The following is a 21,943-nucleotide window of genomic DNA, read 5'->3' as shown; positions in this document are numbered from 1 at the left end:
TGGCTAATCTGAGAACTGCTTTGGACAATTTGTTACCTGAGGGGTTAAGGCGCCCACGGATTATTATTGTACAGATAGTAGGTGAACTATGCTGGCTTGTGGCAGGTGAGGTCATGATTAGTTGGACAGTGCAGGCCTATATATGGCATCCTTTTAGTCCAAAATAACAGCTGCATCACCGGACCCTCCAAGGGGTGGTGGCAGAAAGTCAGAGGAGGTTGCAGGGGTTTGGGGTGGTAGCTGACACGTGGTCCTTATCTGGCAAGCACCCACGCAGGTGCAGTGGGTGCAAGCTAGCACAAGCCCTTGGGGGCAAGAATTTGGGTGTAGGGGCTGCCTGAGGTAGGTATCCTAGCAGGCAAACGGACGCCCTTGCACAGGAAAATATGGTATGGGAAGTTGGTTGGTGGTAACCGCCCATTAGCAGGCACCCATCTATGTTCAATGTTAATGGACATGGGGTTCAAGAGGAAGGGACTCTGCTTTCTTAAGCAAAGATGTAAAAGTGTGGATTACTGTGCAATATAAATGATTGAAATCTGTCTGATTATACGTGGAAATAAATACGGCCGGGGGTCTTTCGACCCCTAACCCAAGGAGTTTGATTGATGGTCTTGTCAGTGTTATTCTCATTGGGGGTGATGTGCGAGCTGGGATGCGTAGATGGTGCATTTAAAAAATAAAAAAAAATGTTTTAGCAAGGGACATTAGTGACTGCCTAGCCATAGCCTTGACCCTAAACACTAGACCCTGTCTGGAGGCAACAATTGTTAGATTTTAGGGGGCAGTAGCTGCAGGCATGGACGACGCCTCCTGGCCCTGCATGTAAACGTAGTGACCTCAGGTAACAGGGCTCCTCTGTATTTATTATTTATCTTACTGAAAGTTAATGTTTGTGATCACTACCGGGATTAACATCACCGTATGAGGACTTCAAACTTCTTTGTATGAAAGCTGAATGTAAGACAGAAGATGACTTCAGCCCACAGAGATACAACAGGAACATCCCATCCCTATTTCACACTCCCTGTTGCTTCTCTGGGCAAGAGCCTCTCTGGAGAGGAATACAAAACGCTTCAGTTGAAATTAAAGCGCTGACGCATTTACCTGCATCAGGCCCGAGTCCCTGTAATACGTTTTCTGAAGAGCAGATCTATTCTGGGGACTGGGTGAATATATTAAGCTGTAAAGATGCACTTGAACTGACTGGCAGGGGATGACTGCAAAAGGGCCAAGGACCGCGGATTTAAATTGGAGTCTCACTTCAGTACTTTGAAGAGTTAGACACAGGCCTAGGTAAGGACCACGGTAATTATGTGGCAAGGAAGGACCAAGTTATGTGATTGGGTTGATTAAATTATGCATAGGAAAATATGAGGCGTAATGCAGCACATTTTATGATTCTAATCCTTCATTATTCTGTATTATGTGCACATTGTAACACAGTATGGGCTAAGATTTGGCCTGTTTGGTACCAGATTGCCAACCAAATACAACCTGCAACTGAAAAATGATGAATCAACCTTTGCCAAGGGCTTTAAACTGAGTGGCAATAAATGTTGCCATGTTTTAATAACTTTTGATCCGTCTGACCTAGGTAGAAAAACTTCGTTTAATCTGCAGATTATGCAGCATGTCATGGATTATGTGGCAAATCTATAACTAAAATGCATCTAGTCTTAAACCTCACGGACCCTGCTTCGAGCTAGGCCTGGACTGTGGGTTTAAACTACCTTGGAGAGCTGAGGAGGCAGAGGCCCAGCTTCCGGTCCCAAGCATCACACCCCTGGACTCTGCACAGTGGTGTCTTCGCCAGATCTGAGGAAAAGCATAGTACTCGGGTTTATAAACACACACCCTTAGTTCTGAATGCAGCGTCACAGCCACCTCAAAAAACACGTGTATCTCACAATCGCACCCACATTCTTAACACTGTCCACAAGCACACACCCTCACAAACTAACAGCCGTAAAAAACGCATTATACATAACCTCACAGACATACACACACAGGCCAACACCTGCGGGCACGATCCCTCAAAAACAGGCCTTCATGCACAGACAGACAGAACACATTAACAGTCCCACGCAGACCTTACAATTGACGCAGAGCTGAATGTCGGGCAGACCCTGCATACCCCCTTCCCCCTCCAATTGTCTGCTGAGTCTGTAATCTGGATGCGAACCCTAAATATAGTGTGTGTCTCGGACCACAACCCGCCCACAGACACACAGCTACAATTAAGTGGTGAGACAGAGAAGCAAGCCACGGGCACTGAGGGGGCAAGGACACAGTGAAACATGCACGCACACTGAGCTGGGAGTGAGGCCGTGAACACACACACATATCCAGGGTGCGCCTTTGTGTGTTACATCCAGTGCGCACAATACGCATCCGGAGTAGGTACATGTATACGTATATATACACACACACACACACACACACACATGCACTAACCCTGCGCGTGACAATACACTACCGAGTCAGCACACGGGCATAATCCAGAACAAATCCGAGAAAGCATGAGTGCAAAATCTCCCTGACCCCACTAAGGCAGACAGATAGAAAATGCAACACACAAAGACAAGGCAGTGATAATACAGCCCAAATTCACACACATATAGGCTCCTCAAAAGGAGTCCTCGCTCTAAAAGGCAAAGCAGTAGGGGTATAGCAGGCACGGAAAGACAGACGAAAACACATTATTTTGGTATCAAGCACCGCACCTGTGCAGTAGGGTTAACTGCAGGTACTTTGTCAACTTCGTGAAAATTGGTACACATTTGTCAACTTCGTGAAAACTGGTACACAATCACCAAATTTACCATATTCTTGTGCAAGTGTAAAATGTTGCCAGAGACCAGAAATATTTCTCAACCACCTCCCCAAAACACATGCAAACATACTCAAAGTATTTCTGACCATTCTCGAAAGTGAAATCTGGCACACTCATCCCCGTCCCAAAGAGGCTCCCTTCCTCGGGTGACACAACAAATTGTGATGACAGCTGGGAACTGATGGCCATGCTCGTGCGACAAATATTCTGCACTCTGCGTCAGTTCCTCCAGAGAGCGTTGTGTGCACTGAACCAATTCGCCCCGGGCGGCAGTGTAGTACCCTCTCGGGCCCCGAGATTAAAAAATGCTACTTTGGGGATCTAATACAACACAATCTGTTTACGCACAATTTTTTTTTTTTTTTTTTTTTTTTTTAACTGCATTGTACTCAGCAGCGTCACAAGGCGATACCGAATGCGGGCTGTGTACAACACAAATACTAGTGACCAAGTACTGAAGACACAACATTACAGCGTTACCACCTCCTTCCAGGTCCCCAGCACACAAATTTCCAACCCCGGGCTTTCCTGTTACAAATCAATGTTATCAGAGGGGCCAGTCTACTGGTGTCAATGGACAGTACCAAAAAGCAACCACGTTCCCCAAATCAGAGGCAGACGCAGCAGAATTGTAATTGTCTCTTAGCCAAATGCCATACATTGCGCGCAGGTTGAGATCTCTCAGTTTGGGGAACCACCATGCTGGAAACAGGCCTTAAAGTGAACTACTGCCTTTTATGTATTACGCAGAGCCACCACTCAGTGAGACAGAAAGTGTCTTAGACGGTGATGTGGATTCAACATACATAACGTTATCAGCACAACCACACGCAATAAAATGGCCTTTAAAATTCAACACAAATGGTTTGTTCTACAACAAGGTCTACGTGGCCACTCACAGAATAGGAGTTTTGAAAACAAAATGGTGACTTCAGTGGCTTCAATGAACCAAGTGTTTGTTAAACCACCAGCATCTAGGCCCTCTGTAGCCTTTCATCACTGGTCAGCCTGTCCATCCTCATCTGACAGAGCCACACCTTGGCATGATTAACTGGCTGTAGATATCCTTTAGGGTCAATACCAACAAATTGTGGACTGCTATTATGGTGGTGCATTCAAGTTTCTGCAAGCCGCTCATTGGGCACTTTGTATTGTGAAGAGGCTATGGGAGAGCACTTGTCACTAAATTATCATGCAAATGTTTAACGGAAATGGATGTCCGCTGCCGTCAACCCCCTTAAGATACATGATCAAAGTGCTAGGAGCGCGCAAAGCATTTTTCGTATTAAAAAAAACATCTCCATAGTATTTAAGCCAATATATCACTTACTGCGAAACATTAATACTCCCGTTCAAAGCGGGGACCAGGAATGGGCATGTAGCAGGACATAAGCTTACTTACTCTCATAAAAAATAGCCCCCACTCATCTGGAGAACTAATGTGCGACAATATCAACTGCCTTCATCATCATCTTAAAATGCAGAACAGAATCTTTGATGTACTAAAGAACAAACTGTTAACTAACATTCTAAGTGAAAGAACTCAAATCAACTGCATTTCCACATACTTGTCCTTTAAACGCACTCACCACCTACTTTAGAAATATTTCCAAAGCTCTAAATACTGTATGAATTTCCCTTATAAATGAAAAGCAATACCAAGAAAAAAATTATATTGAACAACATATTGGTAAGTAAGTATAAGACTAGGAAATAGAAGACGGATACTGCAAATTGATGTAATAATTCATTAAAAAAACAGCTATGGCACTAGGAAACACATTTACAAGACACACATGGCGGTATCCTTTACCCAGTGATTGGACACCCAGATCTCAGCATACACCAATCAGCAAGAGTATACATAAAACGGGACTGAAAGCAGTAGGTAAAGGGAGCGAGTGATCTGGTGGTAGATTAGTACAACTTAATCAGCTTTTTTGCTGATATCTTGGTAAATGACAGTTATTACGGTTTTGTTAAATTTTGGACAAGAGAGAAGAAAAAAGCCCAATTATAGGAAGCTGTAAGGTCGAGCCCCTGTGCAAACTGACAGTTATACGATTGTGAATTTTCCGCACATTATAAGTGAAACCATGACAGCCGGTTAGATTGAAAACGTTCTTCCTCCCACCACTTTGCAGCAAGTTAAAAGGAGCTTTCTTGCAGCGTTTACAGCTTTCACAGTAATTCACCAGGCAACACTGTGCATTGCCTTAGCATTCACAATCCCTAGTGCTTTTAAGAAGTTGTGAAAGATAACGGAGTAAGGAATCCAGACGCAATAAAAGGAATGATCCGTCAGCCACACAAAGGGACCAGAAAAAAGGGAACACAATTTTCTATTTACAAGTCAAACTTGTGGCAGACTCTACATTGAGCCCAGGGAGTTGCATAACTCCCTGGAAACTAAGTGGAATTCCTCGACTACACCCACATTAAACAACTGTAAGTTTGTGGTCAGAGGTAGAGTTACAATGGTCACGTTAGGAAAAGAGAATTTTGGAAGCACCGACTGGGGTACCCAACCTCGAAACCTAGATGTACACTTCCGCTCTACCCAAAACTCGCCTTCATTCAACTTTGGTTTAAACGTGTGTAAGGAAATGCCTCTTTGGTATGGTTACCCCCTGACTTTTTGCCTTTGCTGATGCTATGTTTTGAATTGAAAGTGTGCTGAGGCCGGCTAACCAGGGCCCAGCACCAGTGTTCTTTCCCTAACCTGTACTTTTGATTCCACAATTGGCACACCCTGGCATCCAGGTAAGTCCCTTGTAACTGGTACCCCTGGTACCAAGGGCCCTGATGCCAGGGAAGGTCTCTAAGGGCTGCAGCATATCTTATGCCACCCTGGGGACCCCTCACTCAGCACAGACACACTGCTTGCCAGCTTGTGTGTGCTGGTGAGAACAAAACGAGTAAGTCGACATGGCACCCCCCTTAGGGTGCCATGCCAACCTCACACTGCCTATGCAGTATAGATAAGTCACCCCTCTAGTAGGCCTTACAGCCCTAAGGCAGGGTCCACTATACCATAGGTGAGGGCACCAGTGCATGAGCACTGTGCCCCTACAGTGCCTAAGCCAAACCTTAGACATTGTAAGTGCAGGGTAGCCATAAGAATATATGGTCTGGGAGTCTGTCAAACACGGACTCCACAGCACCATAATGGCTACACTGAAAACTGGGAAGTTTGGTATCAAACTTCTCAGCACAATAAATGCACACTGATGCCAGTGTACATTTTATTGTGAAATACACCCCTTAACCGACTATCTGTGTAGGCTGACTGGTTCCAGCAGCCTGCCACAACCGAGACATGTTGCTGGCCCCATGGGGAGAGTGCCTTTGTCACTCTGAGGCCAGTAACAAAGCCTGCACTGGGTGGAGATGCTAACACCTCCCCCAGGCAGGAGCTGTAACACCTGGCGGTGAGCCTCAAAGGCTCACCCCTTTGTTCCAGCACCGCAGGACACTCCAGCTAGTGGAGTTGCCCGCCCCCTCCGGCCACGGCCCCCACTTTTGGCGGCAAGGCCGGAGGAAATAATGAGAATAACAAGGAGGAGTCACTGACCAGTCAGGACAGCCCCTAAGGTGTCCTGAGCTGAAGTGACTCTAACTTTTAGAAATCCTCCATCTTGCAGATGGAGGATTCCCCAATAGGATTAGGGATGTGACCCCCTCCCTCTGGGAGGAGGCACAAAGAGGGTGTACCCACCCTCAGGGCTAGTAGCCATTGGCTACTAACCCCCAGACCTAAACACGCCCTTAAATTTAGTATTTAAGGGCTCCCCTGAACCTAAAGATTTAGATTCCTGCAACTTACAAGAAGAAGAGGACTGCTGAGCTGAAAGACCCCTGCAGAGGAAGAGAAGAAGACACCAACTGCTTTGGCCCCAGACCTACCGGCCTGTCTCCTGCCTTCCAAAGAAACCTGCTCCAGCGACGCTTTCCCAAGGACCAGCGACCTCTGAATCCTCAGAGGACTGCCCTGCTTCAAGAAAGACTAGAAACTCCCGAGGACAGCGGCACTGCTCCAAAAGACTGCAACTTTGTTTCAAAGGAGCAGATTTAAAGACCCCTGCAACTCCCCGCAAGAAGCGTGAGACTTGCAACACTGCACCCGGCGACCCCGACTGGTGGAGAACCAACACCTCAGGGAGGACCCTCCGGTGACTCTGAGACCGTGAGTAACCAAAGTTGTCCCCCCTGAGCCCCCACAGCGACGCCTGCAGAGGGAATCCCGAGGCTCCCCCTGACCGCGACTGCCTGAACCTAAAGTCCCGACGGCTGGAAAAGACCCTGCACCCACAGCCCCCAGCACCTGAAGGAACGGAACTTCTGTGCAGGAGTGACCCCCGGGAGGCCCTCTCCCTTGCCCAGGTGGTGGCTACCCCGAGGAGCCCCCCCCCCTTGCCTGCCTGCACCGCTGAAGAGATCCCTTGGTCTCTCATTGAAAACCATTGAAAACCTGACGCGTGTTTGCACACTGCACCCGGCCGCCCCCGCGCTGCTGAGGGTGTACTTTTTGTGCTGACTTGTGTCCCCCCCGGTGCCCTACAAAACCCCCCTGGTCTGCCCTCCGAAGACGCGGGTACTTACCTGCTGGCAGACTGGAACCAGGGCACCCCCTTCTCTCCATTGAAGCCTATGTGTTTTGGGCACCTCTTTGACCTCTGCACCTGACCGGCCCTGAGCTGCTGGTGTGGTAACTTTGGGGTTGCTCTGAACCCCCAACGGTGGGCTACCTTGGACCCAAACCTGAGACTTGTAAGTGATTTACTTACCTGCTAAAACTAACAATAACTTACCTCCCCCAGGAACTGTGAAAATTGCACTGTGTCCACTTTTAAAACAGCTATTTGTGTTTTATGTGAAAAGTATATATGCTACTGTAATTATTCAAAGTTCCAAAAGTACTTACCTGCAATACCTTTCAAATGAGATATTACATGTAGAATTTAAACCTGTGGTTCTTAAAATAAACTAAGAAAAGATATTTTTCTATAACAAAACCTATTGGCCTGGATTTGTCTCGGAGTGTATGTTCCTCATTTATTGCCTGTGTGTATGTACAACAAATGCTTAACACTACTCCTTTGATAAGCCTACTGCTCGACCACACTACCACAAAATAGAGCATTAGTATTATCTCTTTTTGCCACTATTTTACCTCTAAGGGGAACCCTTGGACTCTGTGCATACTATTCCTTACTTTGAAATAGTGCATACAGAGCCAACTTCCTACAACATGTCTTTCAAAATATGTTCAAGGAGGCCTCCATGCACATCTCTTACTGTGTTTCACCCGCTACCACTGTCAAGTCAGAAAGCGGCCATTAAGTTTATCCTGGTTAATAGAATGGGTTTGTGATGCTAAGCAGAGAGCTCAAACCCCAACACCACGTCCCGGGGGTCGCCATTAAATAAACGAGGAAAGAAAAAAAGTTCCTTTTGCCGGTTCCAGAAAACAGCAGTCCCTTTTTGAATGTACTTCAATTAAGTTAAATGCTATGGAATGTCACACGAAACAGGAGAAAACACGTACTGCAAGGCGCACAGCACGCAGCCATCATGCCATCCCTCTCAGGGAGATTTCATTCCAGACGCAAAGCTGCAGGTTCTGGGTTCATCAGGGCTGTCCAAACAAGGTCCAAATGCACTGGACTCAAGTTTTTTTTTTTTGTTATGTAGTCACTGCTTATGTAAATTAATTACATTTATATCCATGTAGTAAAAAAAGTGTGTCATGAGGATTTCCCGAAAATGTGGCTTGGATCTGACCTTCTTGGTGTATATATTGATAACGAAAGCCTCTACTTCTCACTTTTTTTCAGAAAATAACGGTAAGAAAACCGAGTCGCTTTTCTGGCACTATATGCAAATTAATAAAATACCTCTAATATTCCACATGCAGCAGAAACCCGAAGGCTCCTGCATTCTGATACCTTTCAATTTTAGTCTTTGCACAACAGCAAAATCTGTAGCTCAGTGAGAGGCCAAAAAGCCCTAGAAAAGATTAAAAGAATGTAATATCCAGAGCACGCTTTAATTGTGCAACTACTTGGTTGCTAACCAGTTCTCATATGTAACAAAAAAGCACAGGACCTCTTGTCCCAGCTGGTAGGGCACACACAAAGAAACTTTAGAATTTTAGAAATATTTCAGCCTCACTCCCTCTACTTTTTCCGGTGAAACTATTACTAAGGGGTGGATTTGGTGAAACATTTTAAAACTGCACAGCCTGCCGACAATATATTTTTACTTTTATCTACAATATTCAGTTTGTCTTTTATTCAGGGAGTAAAGACTGCATCATAAACACTTTTTTACAAATAAAGTACATTACAATGTTGCAATTGTAAAATAATCCTGTTGTTTCTTTGGAAATCACCATGTTTCTCAATGCTTAATAAACATTGCCAAATCAGAAAACTATCTTGTATGATGAACTTTCTACCCAACAAGAAGGATTTGCGATTCCCTATGTCTTCACCTGACACCCTTGGGCAGCGCTAAATAAAGCGGAATCTTTTAAACTCTACGCCAAGGAGACACTTCAGTTCTGAGTGGGTCGAGGGCCTGAAACAGACATCACATTTGGCAGTCCTTTAAATGGAAATTTAGAAGTGCATGTACTGACTAGCTAGAGTACCTGCTTGGTCCTGAGAAGTGGCAGTACTCTCCCATTGAATGTACTGCAGCAGTGCTGAGAAGTGCAGGTAAAGTTCCTTCCAAATTAAAGACGTGCAGGTACTCACTGCCAGACAGTACCTGTCCATTTGAAGCACTGACATATGGGTCATGGAGAATTAATTACCTTTAGTTCCGGGAACACCTCATATTACGGTAATATCATAGTAAGATAATAACCATAACTCCCCATACCAATTCACGTCCTCTATGTGATGTCCCACGTGTATTGCTGTAACAGAACTCTGACCCATCCTTCCCAGTTGAGGCCAGAAAAAAAGGAGGAGCCCTCCCATGCTCACCTTGCCATTGTAAACTCTAGCCTACATACAAGAACAGACTGTGTAATACCTTCAGACTACTAGCTAGTAGCTGGCGCTCAGTTCCCGTGTAAGTCCGTGTCCCCCTCGGTCTCACCAGCCCCCACCTACAAATAGGTAGTCTCCACTCTTCCCCCCCCATGTGCCGGCCCTCGTCGCACGTGGAGGCCCCACCACCTCATACTCGCCCTCTCTCTCCTACACTCCTGGCCGTCACCCTCTACGGATTCCTGCACACACCTGGGTGCTGCTGCGCGCCCCCGTACCCTGTTCTCCGGCTCCCACCCTTGGGCAGTCCTTCAGCATACCTGCCCTTGCCCATGCGCCCCTTCCACCGCCGCCTCCTGACCACCCAGCCCTCCCGGCACTCACCAGGCGCTCCATCTCCTGCTCCCGCAGCCGCTCCTCCCGCTGCCGGCGGTGGTACTCCAGCAAGTCGTCCTCATTGTCGCTGATTTCCGAGATGCTGTTCTTACGCTGCCTCATGGGGGGCACCGCCACGTCCCCAGACATTTTCCTCTGCGTACGGGGGCTTTGCTTTGGGGAGGGCAGCGAGGACAGGCTGTAGGCCGGGGTCAGAGTGGTGCCAAAGCTCGGTCGCCTTTGGGTGGGTGGGTCGCTGCTGTGGAAGGTAGGCGAGGGGCTCCTGTCCCGCCCGGGTCTCCCGCTGAAGGGGCCTTCGTCCGAGAGCCCGGCAGTCCCGCTGCCAGCTCTGCGTCTCAGCCGTGGGCTCTCGGGGACATCCCGGATCACCTTGACATGCTGCGCAGAGCTTTCCTGGTGGCTCCTTACGTGCGGGGAGCTGGGCACGGGGGTGAGAGTCACTGTTGGCGCAGCTCGTCGTGCCACGGATGGGCTGAGGGGAGGCAGCTCTCGCATGCTCTCCGGGTGCCTCCGAACCACACGCGGGCTCTCCAAGGGCTGCAAGGAGCGGCCACCATGGCTGCCATGCGTGAATCCTGCTGTGTCCAAGGACTGAAGCCCTCGGGCTGAGTTAAACATCTGGCGGGATGGGCTGGAGGTGGCCTGCCTCTCCAGAGCCATCTCTCGGGGTTCCCTCAAAGGGCTAGGTGGCCTGTCCTGCAGTGATCCTATGTTTGACCTTGAAGACGACTGAGAGTGGACTTTTGGACCCATCCTGGGGCTACCTGGCACACCAGGTGCTGGGCTCCGTCCGATTTCATTGGATGTGATAGAGACAGTGGGCACCGGTGGACTCTGGAAGGCTGGTCTCCCGCTTTCAGAAGGTTTGCGGGTTTCAGTGAAGGCAGAGTGGATGGTGCTATCCGAGTAAAGGGCTCGTCTACCCAAGGTGGGACTAGGAGGGCTTTCTTGTACCACCCGCCTCTGGGTTCGTGGGCTCTCAGGGACCCGCTGCCCCCCACTCGGAGGGAGCACCTTTGGCTGTAGGACATGGCTGTAACTCGAAGATCGGACAGGCACCATCGGGGGCATTGGTGGCCCACGCTCGTGGCCACCCGAGGAGTGGCTGCCCCCACTTCCACTGCTGGCAGCCGAGGGGGAGGAGAGAGGGGAAAATGGAGGCGAGGCATTGTCATAGCTGGAACCCACAGACATAGCACCAGGACTGACTGGTGGCGACAGGAGGTAGCGCCCACCTCCATTCACCATGGGGACAAGCGGTGCCTGGGCCACGGAGGCAGTCGCCTTCTTCCCACTAGATGAGACTGGTTCTTCAATCACCAGCGAATCCATGATATCCTGCAAGTCCTTCTCGATGGAGCTGACCAGGGAGCTATGGACAGCCTGTGGCCTCTCGGAGGGGGACACCCTGGACACGTCATGGATGGAGCCCTGGTGATTGCCATTCACCAGACTCTGGGTCCCTGGAAGGGAACAATAAAACAAAACATCGGAGTTAGAATGAGTTCATGCCTCAGAAGATTAAAAAAAAAAAAAAATTGCATTAAAAGAATCACTGGCCTCAGGAGAAATGGGCTCAGCTATGTGTCAGAAAGAGTTCTGCCCACATGAGACAGGATATCACGGTGTAAGAAATAGCTTTACTCTCAAGAGGGAGAGATCCCACTCTTTTCGGAGGCGCTCTGCAGCGATGAGACAAGCATACAACAGGATTTAAAGAAGAGTAGACTCTACCACCTCGGACAGCTGGTCTTCTCAATGAGGCTTTATGTGAGGGTGACCTTTATTGACTTTGCCTTCACTGAGCCTTTACTGGAAAAACAGAGGGAACTGCGCAACATGCAGCAACGTGCAGAGGAGCTCAGAGCATTCCGGCCAAATAATACCTCTGAATCTACTGGTGCTTTATTCACCACAGAGGCAAGTTCAAAACAGCCTGCATAACCTACTAAGTCATTCCCCACCACGCTCTGTTACTCAGAAAAAAAACTAACCATTTACGGCAGTATGCATCGTCTGGACAACAAGACCTGTTGTGTCTTGCAATCCTAGATTTTAGAAAACAACCTACACTTACACAGTGTGAGCCTCAGAAATTGAGTACTACAGCTTAAAGAGGCAAACAGACCAACCGGTCTTGCCTATGTGAAGGTTGTTGGTGTTGTCAATGTCTTTTAGCCACATACAGTAGCAGCATGGCTGTGCAGCATGACTAAAAGTAAAGTTAGAAAAAAAACGCGCTATGACACAGCCAGCTCTGGCACCACGTCAATGCATTTTCTTTCGGGTAGGAGGGCCAAGCAAGGACTGGGAAAGGAGCTAGGGGTGCAGGCAGTAATGACAATCGAGAGTGGAGGGAGGACACAGAGAAAGGGTAGAGGGGAGGGGTAAAAGCAACAGGTAGAAGGGGTGGATGAGAGGGGAAAAATAAATTTTACCTTAATCAATCACAGCAAGAGCAGCGGACAGACACTAATCAAGAGGAAGCAATTTGTGCTTGGTTCATGCTTCACAGAAAGAAAAGGAATTGACACCAGGCACGCAATGGCCAATTAGGAGGCAGCAAAGAAGAGTGACAAAGCCCACGGATGGTAAATAATGGGCAGGCTTCGAGACCTTTACTGCAAGCAATACCCCTCGCAGCAACAGCGCAAGCTCTGTCGGCAGGCGAGACCTAATAAAAGTAACGCCCTTTGGAACTAAAAATCAAGCATAGCTGGTTGTCATCCATATTTAAACTGTGTTCCAAGTTAACAAGCCTATGGAATACTTTAATTTCAACTTAATGTCATTGATAATGGCTTTTCATTGTCTAAGGAGAAAGAAGGGAGTTCTCACCTCACAAAGGTTCCTGACCTTATAAGCAGCATCTACCCGGTTACATCCTTAATTAAGTTTTTAAAAGAAGATGGGGGAAAGATTTGAAGTTGGAGTATTTCACTATCTATTTCTGGAATTTGAGATCAAACAGATTTCTTAAAAAAAGAGTGAAAAGGAAACCTTATTCGTAACAGAAGTATTTTAAGCGTTAACAAAATTCAAAATATATTCTTAAATTTTAGGTATATCTTTTACCTAACTCTATCTTTCTTTGTAGTTGGAAATTCCAGTAAATGAAACAATTTACTATTCACCTTAAGTCCCTCGTCGGATGAGGCAGCATCATCAGCTTTACACCTTCTTATAGCACGTCCCTGCTGGCGTTACTTTTCAGTACCCATTACCGCAGCACAGGTGTAGCAGTGAGAAGAGTTCTCTGTACCTGTTACGCCCTATTTTCCTGCTAGGAGAATCTGGTTGATTGTATGGAGTAAAACACATCAGTACAGAGCTTATCTGTTGGCTGAGACGGGGTGTGTGCACCCAAGATACGCAGTACGTTTTATCTGATATATATATATATGGGATATTTATATCACTTATTTGCATTTGATACAGGTATGCTATGTGCTGCAACTCATCTGCACACCTGTGAGATTTGCTCGAGACGTTTCTTTCATCTGCGAGCTGCAACCATTTAGTAGTTGCTTTCAGAAATGCACGCTACCTACACAACATGCCAGCTTTCTTAATACGAGTGTTTCAGAACTGCTGTTTTACTGGACTGGTCCACTTTCAAAAGAAAAAAAAAAAAAACTTACATTTTGAGTGCAACATTGTGCGAGTGAGAGGAGAGGGGCAGTCAGATAATGCAGGCATAGGCACTTAAGCGGCTCCTAAAGTAGTGGGTGATCCCCTCGGGACCATGTAATGTGTAGACCTCCGATCACATCGCGTGGATTACTGTAAGCAGCGTGTACCACCATGGACCAGCCTTTAGGTCAGACGCCTTGAGCCGGCCATTAGTACAGGCACACCGGTTACCAAAGCAGTCAGTAGACCTGCAAGACAGCCAATATGGAAGCAGCCGGCAGGTACTGAAACCAGTAGTGCAGGGAGGGGAGCAATGATAGCAAGAATCATGCTGACGCAATGACCAATGATGCATGTATAGGGCCAACTGTGCAGGCCTTTAAAGCCGGTGTAGGAGTCGATTGTGCAGGGACAGCAGTTAACTATACAAGCTGTTTGTAGCTATGGCGGTCTAACATGCAAGTACACTCAAAGATTGACGCAGGTACTGTACCATTTCTATATGGAGCATAGAAGTACAGACAATCAATTGGACTGGCATGGACCATCTATGCAAGTAACCAGCAAAAGGACCTTGCATAGGTGCTACAGACAAAAATAATGCAGGGATCTCGCAGTGAAAGGTGTGTCACGTGCGTAGTGACAAAAATCAAGGCTTAAGGTTGAAACCCTAAAGGCATTAGACATGTTATATTAAATGAAGCGAAACAACAAAGTCCCAAGAAAAATGTAGACGTGAGAGACAGTACAAACCAGAGTCTTGCAATATATGCTTCTCATCTAATAAGAATGCTGTTGGATGAGATTCACTCCTTTTCTAATTCTGTGATATTTTCCAGTCTTTATCAGCATTTCAATTGTTCCGCACCCGTTTCCTTTTTGGGTGGCGCCTACAGACAGCTTTAACCACTGTCTAACAAGAGGTACTGTCATCACACAACATACACATATACATGTGCAGAAAGAGGTTTTTGGGCAGCCCTTTTCAGCCATTGGCTATTTCGGCCCAGTTGGCTTAAGGCACTGACTGGCACAGCAGTCCACCAGTGTAGATATCAACCCATGACATTTTACAGAAGTGAACACCATAAAAGTAAAATGCCTCTCTCGTTGTCACATACACATGCACTGGCTGTACCTACCCAAACACACTCCTCCCCTGCCCCCCCACCCCCCCCAACCTCTGCTCATCCGTTACTCTAAGGAGATCCCCCACCAATTACCGGTCCCATTTAAAAAAATGCATTTTTTTTCTGGCCTACTTGCTTTTCATTTGCATGCTCGTGTGTGCTTTATTTTTACATTAATGTCCTAAAATGGCCATTGGCTATGTCGGAATGGTAAAGTAAAAATATATATATATATATGTCCACCAAATACACCCCATGCTGGAACTCACAGAGTAGAGGAAAGTCAACAGACTGCTGACGAGCACATCCAAAGGTAGGTGTGCCTCAGGTGTGGAAAGTGAACCATAACCTCAGAAGGACTGAGCTCTGTAGTACCAAACAGAAGGTGGGGAAATTGGAATATGCAAATCAGAAAATAGATGTTGCTGAATGGTAGGCAACACTGGAATGGTAATGAGGGACACACCAACAGACTAATTCGTAAGACCGATAATGACCATTCAGGAAACTGGTCTGGTGGACAAAATGGAAGTATAGAAGTTTTAAGCTTATATGGTGGCTATTCAGGCAGAGATGGTGATGCAGTGACAATACAAGATGAAACAATTTCTCATCAGTAAATGCAGGGGTGCAGACCATAAAGGAGTAGTTGGTTACCTGAGCCTGTCAGACTGAGGACTAAACAGAGGAACAGAGCCGGTACCCCAAACTGGATTTGGTGAACAGCTTGGGCAGGGGTGAAGGGACTTAAAGACTAATCTCATTTTCCTCTTATCTAGCTCTTCTGAACTATTGATTCTGAAATCCACTATACAGGAACACAATTAAGGGTTCTGTCTGCTCCGTTATTACAGCCTCAAGTCAATAGTTTATGTAGGTCACCCCGCGCTCCATACTCTGTGGGAGTGGAAAAACTAGAAACAAAATCCAGAAAAACAAGAATATCTACAAAAAAATCTTAAATATCTGTAGAGGAATTTGGGCTTGTGAAGTGCTGGTGTGTAATGTCACACCTCGGAGTAGGTCTGTAGGGGCATCCGGGTAAGATCCCCCATAGCTAATCACAGTGACCTTGGACTTCAGTAAATTTAACTGATGTGTATGTCTAGACAGTGAATAGGATGTCAGTCCGACTCATTGTGGTAAACGGACAAACGTTGATCTGTCACAGGACCTTCCAGTAGGAAATTGGGCTGGACCACCCTCAAGCTGCAGAACCCTTGCTGGTTGTCATCCAAAGTGTATGTCTGCAAAAATAAATTTACCAGAACAAGGGTGCCGAACCTATGCCCAGGGGAGCTATATCTAAATCAGATTATCAAGCCATTCATGTTAGATGCATTTCCACATACTGAACATAAATGTGACTTGTTTACATACTCTGTGGTTTTCCAACAAATCTGGCAAGAATCATGGTGATCTGAGAATACGATGGACATACCTGAACGAGGAGATGGGAAAATTCAATCTCATTGTAAGCCCTTAGTGAAAAGCGTGGTTGATCACACCGATGATATAATGGAAATTAAAAACAATCCCATGAATATACGGGGGTTAATTTAGAAAAACAGCCAGTCCTTTGTTGTGAAAACTGGACTGTATTTGAAATTTTCAAGATCTTAGATATTTTCCACCCAATTTCTAAAACTCACCTAAGCCCTACCATCAGATGCTACTCTCTCTACAGCCAAAATTCGTTAATTACTGTTTTGTTATTCATAACACTTTTAGACAATTGAGAGTCAAATTTATGTGGAGCTTTGTATACTGAACAAGGGGAAGATTGGAATTTCTTACGATGTGACATATCTGACTACCCCAAACACAACCCAGTAACTTGACTAAATGCCCAAAGGTTAGGAGTCGTCGTGCGCATGCGCAGAGGGCCATAATTACCTGCGCTGTGTCCATAGGGTGCGGCCGGGCTCCTCCCGCCTGCAGGGATCATGCTGCGCATCCACTGGGCCTCAGCAGGGTGGTTAAATCTCAGGAAGGTTGACTGTCCCAGGCAAATCATGCACCCTGCGGAGAAAGGTTCCGGGTCAGAGTTCACATATTAAAGAATAACATTGCCCTAGTAGTTTTTGTCATATGCTGCCCTCTGCTCGCGAGTCTATAACAAATCCTCCTGGCTCTACAACCCAGAATATACACGTCTGTAGCAGCTACCAACAAACAGAGTCCATGGGCATCATAACAAATTGGCCAAGTTGACCAGAGTCACACAGACTGTTAATTGTTATACTGGGTCCTCACGTACAGCCCGCCATACCGCTATTCTCACGTCATACCCTCTACACTCTTGGCCCCACAAACATTTGTCATAGCTGCTTCCATACATTACCCTGCACAGCGCTGGCTACACACGGTTCACCACAATGATTGTGCCTGGAACACAGCAGAACAAGGCCTATCCTTCCGGGTTGAATACCACGTATGTGAGATGCGGCTCCGCCTGCCTGTTGTACCCATGCACTGTACCGCACAGATACACGGAACCTAGGGTACAAGTCGTGTCCTCACAGATAGGCTAGCAGCCTGCATCTCCTAGGCCGGCTGCCGTACTGAGAGCGACTACGGGTGCACCCACCTTTCTCCCACTGACTCGTATCACACAGTGAATACAGGGGCAGCCATTCCTATCCCTCTCGTGCACACCAAAGTACAAACTGCGTCAATGCGCACAAGTTCGGCGCTCGACTCCCACCAGAGACCCACGCCATGGCCTCTGGCGCGCGCGTCTGTTCCTCTGTTATTAAATATTGTTCTCACACCCAGCGCGTGCCGCGGTTTGTACCTATGACGGTTTTGTTCCGCGTGTAGCAGAAGTGTGATTTTCACACCTGGGCACGTGCGCTACGTGAGATCGCTGAGGGGCGAGGACTACGACACGTAGGTCTTTAACCAATCACAGCGCGCAGGGGTTTAACCAGGAAGGCTGCACACAGGGCATGAGATGCACACATTTCACTCCTACACCGGAGAGAGTCGAACCGAGCTACGGCCTATACATGAGTAAATACATTTATAAGGCGCGTGCTACTTCGAAAAGGTAGATTCCCAGTGGCTCTGAAAGCCCGGTAGCGTAGGGCTCGAATCAGATCACTGCCTATGAAATACCAGCACAGTGCAGAAAGCCCCCTGACAGGCTAGTGCTTTCAAAAGCCAGGGGGCAATGTAAGAGCCGGTTACATGTCTGGTCAGTGTCTGTTCAAAAGGCGCTATAAGGTTATCAGTCATGTCTGGGAGAAACCGATATGTAACTTCTGGTTCTTCTCCTAATGCTTGGTGGTAACAGGCTGTTGAGAAGTCCATTTTAGTGTCTAGCACAAAGCGCTCTGTCCCTGGTGTAATCTCTCTGTGGGCTTTTAACCAGGCCCATGTCAAACCCATCCATTTGGTTGGTTTGTGGGCTTGCCTTTTAAAATTCGCTTAATTTCATTAGTGAAAGACATGCACACGTCATTCCTTTTCTGGTGTTTAGCCGCATCGAGCACACCAGCCAATTAGTGAAAACATACGAGGCACCATGTTTTCCGTATGATTTCTGGACTACTTTTTCCTCTTTAATTAGTAGGAAGCGCGATCTTGCTGGGCAGTAGTCGAGCGCTTTGCATGACATCGACCCCGTTACATGGATAATTGCACTTTTGCTGGTCACATGGATACTTGCACTTTTGCCGATACCTTTCACTGCGAGCGAACTTCTGTTTCCTTGCAAGAAAAGTCAGGTTAGGAGTTTACAACGCTAATAGCTTTAACTCGAGCAAACATGAGTCCCATTGCATTGTAAATGCTTGCTGCCGTTGTGGCTGTTTAGAGTATTGGTCGACCCCCTGCAAACTTCAAACTCACCCTCATTTAGAGGGTATCACCAGCTTTGTAATCGTCTGCCAATGAACACTAGACTTCTCCCTCCTCTGAGTCTCAAAGCAATAGAACGACCTCATTCACACACGTGATTACACCCTCCATGGAGGCTCAACAGGTTGAGAGTTATGCTTCAACGGATTACCCCATTGCAATAAAGTGATGGCTGAATTCACCTCAGCCACTGCTAATTACTCTGGGTCACAATCCAGTTCATCTTTTTTTGCCCACCATGCTGCCTCAGACAGGAACAAGCCATAAACAAATCAATCTTAGTCGTACTCCACTAGAAACATTACAGCCCGACCTGCCATTCAGGTTTCCACTGAAGGCGAAAACAAGCCCACTGCAGACTGGTCTCTCCCTGTTTAGGGCTCGTCAATAGAGTACAGCAGGAGTCCTATGGCACAGTGAGTACATGATTCACATCTGGCAACACCTAGCACGCCTACGTTGTGGGACTAAGGAAAACCAAAAAAGTGATGGAATTAATTCATGCATTACTTCCATCACCTTGTTTGTTGCAGGGGATGCCTGGACGCTATGCACAAATGCATGGCGCCACAGGACTCAAACTGTATTTCACTGATGTGAGCCCTATGTGGGCAAACTGGTCTGTGGTTGCTCCTCTTCCTGTCTGGATGAGACTTGACCTTGCAGTTCAGTATGGCAGGACTATTCCCATTGAAGCAGGACCAAGTCTGTTTAGCATGCGGCAGAAATAGGTCTAGAGTGGCATGGTGGGCAAAAAAAGGCTGGTCTGAAATATGCCCACACTACCGCTAGTGGTTGAGATTACAACTAACATAGGATTTCACTCTTCTAGGAGACTCAACATGTTCAGGGATACTCTGGCATCATTGGGATTATCTCCCACAAACGCCTGAGATTACATTCTTGAACCTCAGCAAGATAAGTGGTACAGTTCCGGGCCATTCACCAAACTGATCACAACTGCCTGTGATACCTACCTACTTGAATGTGTAGGAGACTCTGCGATTAGGTAAATTCATGAATGAACATACATCTGAAATACATTCCAGGTGCAGATGCATTCATTCACCGAGCCTTCACAGGCATCTGGGCTTAAAGCCACAGTGACATGTTCGAATCCCAGCAGATACACAATTCCTTTTGTCCTTTCCAGTCGATGAAGTGATGACGATTGAGCTGGATATATATGAACGATGGGTGTCAATTAGCAGAGGTAAAGGAACCATCAGAGATTGTGCAAGACTTCCCTCCCCAGTAGCAGAAGTGACGTGTTCAACTACAAATAATAAGATAAATGTGTGATAAACGCATAACAATGTCATGTTGTGCATTCACACGAGGGTTCAGAAGGGGTGCGCACAATAGGCCAATGCACAGGATACAAAAAGCATATTTGGGACGCATAGGGCATGTCACGAACACAAGGACCACCAGGAACTGCATGTAGTAAATAGTGTTACAATCGATTGCCCCATCAGTGCAATAGATTATCAGCTCAGTCTGCACTATTGATCTGCTGACTAGCTGTGAATAAGACTGCTTTCTAAACAGTTAGGTGAGGGTGCCCTGAGGGGGGTGTTTTCAGCAGCTGTCAGGACTGTTAAAAAGAGAGGGGTATATGGTGCAACCCCCCCCCCCACCTATGGAAGCAGGCAGGTGCACTACCACCTCCATTCTCACAGCAAGACGACCCCTGCAGAGTCCAGTCCAATCCAAAACAAAGCACGAAAACCTTCACTGTCAAGCCCATTGGATTATTTGCTGCCAAAGTAAGCCCGAGGGGAGCAGGGAGTGATCACATTTGTAATTTCTATATATGGCATTCAAAGCTGTCTTCTGTGATGAAATACTTCATTTTTTATACACAACTCAAAAACTGTCACGTCTCTGCAGCAACAAGCTGACAAATCACTTCAGAGCACTTGTGCTCGCGCTCAGGCTATGACATCAGTACAGAAACCCGGGACCAACCTGTGACATAACAACCAGAAGACAGGCTGGTGTCAGTCTAGGAACCAAGGGTCAGGAATGATAGTCCACGAAATAGATAACAGATGAGGGTTGCCCCTCCCGGAGAGTGACGTCACTCCATAAACCTAACTTCAGCCCCTATGAACGCTGCTGCGATCTGACTGTGGCATTGGGGCAGAAGCCTGAGACCCATGGACGCCAATTCACCGAAATGCCAGGGGTAGCGGAAGTGACATCACATGACCTTCACTTTCACTCGCACACACAAATTCACACTTACATACATTCTCTCTCATATAAACATATCACCTGCAAGCATGTGCACAACATCCTTTTTAAAGCATTTTTTACTAACCTCAGCTGCCATGGAACGGCTAACTGTACTCCATTTTTAATATTAATCAATGTTGGTGTAATAAAATCAAAGGATGTGGAACAACAACTTAGGTTAATGAGGATGAGCTGCCACTGTATTCCTGGCCCTAATTTTGCACCTCTGAGGCCTGAGGTCGCAGAAGCAGTGCTAGGGGTAGCAAGCCTACATGACGTCCATGCGGAGACCAGACTGTGACGTAACAACAACAACCAGGAGTCAGCCTGACATCAATCCGGGATCTATGTAAAAAGATCACATCACAACCCAAAATCAGAAAGCAAAATCTCCCCCAGCAACCCACACGCAGTCAAACTGTCACATCACTCCACCAGACATCTCGGCGGCAGTCAGCCATGGCCTGGACTGACTCACAGTTCTAGACATTCACAACTCACTCACTTCTCCCGGAGCGGTGCCGGTTCCCATGGCAGCGCTGGGTGAATCAATTTCCTCCACTGGCACAGGTCCGGCCACAAAGACTGCCAACCTGTACTAAAAGTTGGCACTGGGTGATCTCTGCGGGCATGAAATAACAAGCGCGCGCACACAGAGGCATCTATTTAGGGATGTGCATTCCATTCCACCCTCGTTGTCAAATGTATAGCCATCAGTGCAGTGCATGTACGGATCAGGCACTTGTATGGGCGTGTTAAAATATATATATATTTTTTTTTAAATCACAAAGCACAAAATAGGCACAAGAACGCACCCAAGCCCTGTTTTAAAGTAACTGCAT

At 46.9% G+C, this 21,943-nt stretch overlaps 1 protein-coding gene across 30 annotated transcripts in view; it reads right to left on the bottom strand.

Annotated features, from left to right (window-relative positions):
* The window catches only part of PHLDB1 (pleckstrin homology like domain family B member 1), a 397,027-nt gene that overhangs the window by 241,407 nt on the left and 133,677 nt on the right, over positions 1-21,943 (bottom strand). For all 30 annotated transcript variants that reach the window (XM_069224755.1, XM_069224758.1, XM_069224757.1 and 27 more), the window contains 2 exons: positions 16,893-17,018; positions 10,222-11,696 (listed from right to left, as the gene is read on the bottom strand). In XM_069224755.1, the coding sequence (XP_069080856.1) occupies positions 10,222-11,696; positions 16,893-17,018 (1,601 nt within the window). The remainder of the gene's footprint in view (positions 1-10,221; positions 11,697-16,892; positions 17,019-21,943) is intronic.

The sequence above is a fragment of the Pleurodeles waltl genome, chromosome 3_1 (assembly GCF_031143425.1).
Source record: "Pleurodeles waltl isolate 20211129_DDA chromosome 3_1, aPleWal1.hap1.20221129, whole genome shotgun sequence".
In the NCBI taxonomy this organism is placed as follows: domain Eukaryota; kingdom Metazoa; phylum Chordata; class Amphibia; order Caudata; family Salamandridae; genus Pleurodeles; species Pleurodeles waltl.
This window is presented reverse-complemented; position numbering and strand designations above follow the sequence as displayed.